The 857-nt window shown below is 65.5% G+C and overlaps 1 protein-coding gene across 1 annotated transcript; it reads right to left on the bottom strand.

The window, feature by feature from the left end:
* Nucleotides 1-53: 53 nt before the first annotated feature.
* LOC104163976 (myotubularin-related protein 5-like) lies at nucleotides 54-423 on the bottom strand (the record flags this gene model as incomplete). The annotated part of the gene is made up of 2 exons (XM_009703147.1): nucleotides 54-239; nucleotides 322-423. Coding segments are annotated over 2 exons (288 nt in total), but the record flags the coding sequence as incomplete, so codon positions are not given.
* Nucleotides 424-857: the final 434 nt, after the last annotated feature.

Below are 857 nucleotides of genomic sequence, written 5' to 3'. Positions count from 1 at the left end.
CCCAGGGAGACCCGGCCGGCACAGAGCCGGCAGCCGGCACGCTCGGAGCTCACCTGATGTACGCAGTCCAGGAACTGCAGGAAGATGGGGGCAAAACCACTGCTCTGGCCGGCCAGGGTCTGGGCCCCGCGGTGGCTGAAGCGGTGCCCGAAGGACAGCCACTCCTTCTCCACGAGCAGGCGGAAGGCCTCCAGCGTCCCGTAGTAGGGGTCCGACAGCAGCTGCACCAAGGAGACCACCTGCAGGGACAGGGGGGCTCGAGATGCTCGTGGGGAGATGGCCACAGGCAGCCGTCGCGTTGGGCAGCTGTAAGGCTCCTACCTGCGTGGTGATGTCCCAGCCATCTTCCAGGCTCACCAGCACGGAGGAGCCCGTGTCCAGGAGCTCCACCACCAACACCGAAATCTGCAGGATCTTATGGATCTGCCAAGGTAAGGGCCAACAGTTACCAGGGCGCAGGAAACTCATTTGCTGGACGTTGAGCAAAGCGACTCCTCCTTCTGGAAGTGGGTGAGCCAAAGGGAGCAGCGCACGGGGGTCATGCAGGGCCACAACACACGACCCCCATGTTCAGACACTGTGCAGCACCCTTGGTCTGCAACAGCAAGGGCAGTGGGGCAGAGCTACCACCCCACAAGCAGAGCCGGGGGTCCCTCGCTCCCTCCAGCAGCCAGAGGGCCCAGTCCCACAGCGGCCCCGCACTGGGACCAGTCCTACAGAGCAGCACCCACCTGGGTCACCCCAGATACTCCGGCGCTGCCGTGCACCAACCCCTTTGCAGGGGTCTTTCTGCAACCCCTTTCTGCCGTCCTGCCCCGCTGCCCCACCGGCAGCTGCCCCACACACCCGCAGCCCCC

The sequence above is a fragment of the Cariama cristata genome, unplaced genomic scaffold, assembly GCF_000690535.1.
Source record: "Cariama cristata isolate BGI_N322 unplaced genomic scaffold, ASM69053v1 scaffold32876, whole genome shotgun sequence".
NCBI lineage: Eukaryota > Metazoa > Chordata > Aves > Cariamiformes > Cariamidae > Cariama > Cariama cristata.
Note: the sequence above shows the minus strand (reverse complement) of the source record. Positions and strands in the feature narration are given on the sequence as shown.